The 3,162-nt window shown below is 29.3% G+C and overlaps 1 protein-coding gene across 1 annotated transcript in view; it reads right to left on the reverse strand.

Annotated features, from left to right (window-relative positions):
• LOC117170589 (delta(3,5)-Delta(2,4)-dienoyl-CoA isomerase, mitochondrial) overlaps nt 1–2,894 on the reverse strand; it is a 93,175-nt gene extending 90,281 nt beyond the window's left edge. Inside the window, exon 1 of the mRNA XM_033357445.1 lies at nt 2,725–2,894. Coding sequence (XP_033213336.1) covers nt 2,725–2,770 — 46 coding nt within the window. The 5' untranslated portion in view covers nt 2,771–2,894. The remainder of the gene's footprint in view (nt 1–2,724) is intronic.
• Nucleotides 2,895–3,162: the final 268 nt, after the last annotated feature.

Raw genomic sequence — 3,162 nt, forward strand, 5'->3', positions numbered from 1 at the left:
CTGGTCCGATTGGATTGGGCTTTAACACACTGTTCGAGGGACCAAAAAGAAAGATCGAGTTCGTTAAACAGCCATTTTTGATAAAAATCCAAAAAGTTGAAGCTTTTTCAAAATTTTTCAGACCACTTTTTTCAAAATTTGAAGATTTTATCGACAGCTATTTATGGTACAAAAAAATATGAACAATTTATCCTGACAACTTTTTTTGATAAAATCAAATTTACCAAAGTTAAAGGATTTTCAAAATCCAAAAAACCAAACGAAAATGGACATTTGAAGCAAAAGAAGCTTGATATGGAAAAAAGTCAAAAGAAAAAATAAATCTACTTTTTCAAGGCCCCATGATTATTTTATCACATTCTCATCCATAATGAGAAAAGTTTTATGCGAAAAATGATTTTCGCTAATTTCATTAAATTTCGACGTTTTGAGGCTCCTTGAGTCAGAAAAAAAGTTTTTACATCGGTATCTGTCTATCTGGCGTCTACGTCGTCGTTATTGTGGTTGTCTGTATATCGGATAACTTTTGAAAGAATAGTCGGATTGGATTGTGGTTTGACACACAGATTTTTTTATTTTAAGAATTGTATGTAAAAATTGTACTATTTTTATTTTTATAACAAACATTTTTCTTCAATTAAATATTTGCAATAAAAGTGTTTCGAAGAGATTTTTTAAAAATAAGAGTTAAGTTATTCAGGAACAAGCTTTTTGTACAAAAATGACCTTGAGTGAACCTTTAATATATATTTGTTAATTTTTACAAAAATCAGGCCTTATTTTCTTACGAAAAAAAATAATTTGTGGGGGGGGGGGGAATTATCAAAAAATAAATAAAACTTGAAGTTGTATGATTTTAATTTGTAACTAAAGAATTTGAGAGGATTCAATCTAAAATTATCGAACACTTTCCATTCAAAAATTCAGATGAAATATTTAAATAGCTTTAAATTTGAAATTATTCAATATATTCTGAAGACTACAAATTTAAAATGTCTAAATTATTAAGGCTTTAAATATTTTAGAAATTGCTATTCTGAAGACTAAATAGCACTTATTCTTTTATTAAGAAATCACAACCAAAATTGTTTTAAAAAAGTTTTTGAAAGAGTTTTAAAAACCTTAAAAAAGGGCAGAGGTTTTAATAGTTCAATATATGTGATAGAATCTCTTTAAATATGAAATTAGTCTATACTTTTTCATGTTTGAGCTACAATTATTCCATTTTAGAGTTATAAATTACAGTCGTGAAAAACCAGAAGAAGCGAAAGAAAGTGACTCGCTGGATTACAAATGAACATGGAAAATGGTCTATTTTCGCATTTTTAAATTTTAAATTCAAACTTAATTTCGAAAAATTCTGAAAATTCAAACAATAAGGCTCTATTCTGAAAATGAAGCAATGTTAACGTTAAAATTCAAGATCCTAAACTGAAGGCCTAAAAATTTGCAAATTTTACAATTAGTGTTATGTAAATTGTACTGGTATCTTAAAAGAGTATAAATAGTGCTTAAATTAGTTTTTAAATTTTCTGCAGTTTACCTTTTTTACATACCTAGATGTCAAAAAAGCCTACCCAATTTTTTCAAATTTTAGTCACTTATTTTCTAAGGGAAAATCACCCCTGTTTACCAGTCACTGAAATGGATTAGAAAAAAATTGCCAAGACCCAAGAATAAAAATTGGATATACAGCGAATTTTTAAATTTTTAATTGAGATTATCTTTAATTTTGTGATTTCAAAAATTTCCATACACATTTCTTTTTAATAATACTGTAGGAAAAAATCAACAAGATCGAGCGCCGAAATTATAATTAGAGCAAATTTTCTGTAATTCTATGGGGACGGCTGAAATATCCCGAAAAATAAAATTCCTGAACAGTTTATAATATTAACGAATTTGAAAATTCCCAAATAATAAGACTCCCCAAATAAAATTGTCTCTTAATCAATATTAATTATTTATTAAAACTACGATAATAAAATATTGTTATCAAATAAACTTTTGTTTCATATTTAAAGTGCGGAGAATTTCTTTGAGATTCTTTGACCTAAAGAATTTTTAGTATATGCTCAAAGATTCTTTTCGGTAGGGTTTGGTATAAATAATTGTTTATTTCAATTTAAAAAAAAATTGTCAAAGAAAAATGCTTTCAGCACTTGTTTATCTTGAAATGTCTTTCTACAATACTTTTTTTAAAATTAAAAATATTTTTTTTATAATTAAAAAAAAAGACTGTACCGAAAACCTGGATCAAGCTTCAGATCTGAAAAAATTCAGCGATACATACATGTCAAACTTTTCTAACCTCAACATATTTTTCTACTGCTTTACCGTCATATTTTACGAAGAATGAGAAAACAAGAATTCGACTTCGTAGTACGATGAGGGCAGCACCTCGATAGGCAGAAGATGTGATGTAAAAGCTTTCAACCATTTAAGCGAGCTACCTGCAACTTTAAAAATATCTACTCGAGTGCATGCGAAGAATATTGTCTGATGCTTCTCCGAGCCTGAGATTCTTTAGTGAATATTTTGAGATTTCTATCAATAGGGCAGTATTCAAGATAGCAGACGAGTCATTGTTTTCTAATCAGGGAGTCATTGTTCTATAATCAGGTAGTGATTGTGGAATAGCCTAATTATAAATGAAGTAGATATCGAAGTTCACAATAGCAATAGACGTACTAAATAATTGCAAAAATAAGAAAAGCAACTCACAAATTAACTGTCCCGGACGGAATACTTGCGAAATACGTGAATTCATAGCAAAATATCTAAGTAAAAAAAGTATTACTGTTTGGTATTAAAAGTTTTATATTCTCATATCCGCGTGAATGGGTAGTACTCCTGTAGATATTGTGTAGATATGGGGTACGCTTCCGACAGAGCAGACACTAGACCAGAAATGATTCCGTTGCCCTGTAATTTGATTATCGAGTCTCTCTTTCTATCGCATTAAGTTGACAGAAATATTCGATTGTTTTGAAAAATTATCGACTATAAATATCTCTTTCTATCTTATGTGTCAGAACGAGAGAGGCAATATGCGGTAATCAAGAACTCCTGACTTCTCGATATCGACAAGCTACGCGCAAGTAAAAGAAAGTCAACTAATCAGACGCTTAGAGCCGACAACCCCTCCATCTTGTATTAATT

Source organism: Belonocnema kinseyi, chromosome 4, assembly GCF_010883055.1.
Source record: "Belonocnema kinseyi isolate 2016_QV_RU_SX_M_011 chromosome 4, B_treatae_v1, whole genome shotgun sequence".
Classification (NCBI taxonomy): Eukaryota; Metazoa; Arthropoda; class Insecta; order Hymenoptera; family Cynipidae; genus Belonocnema; species Belonocnema kinseyi.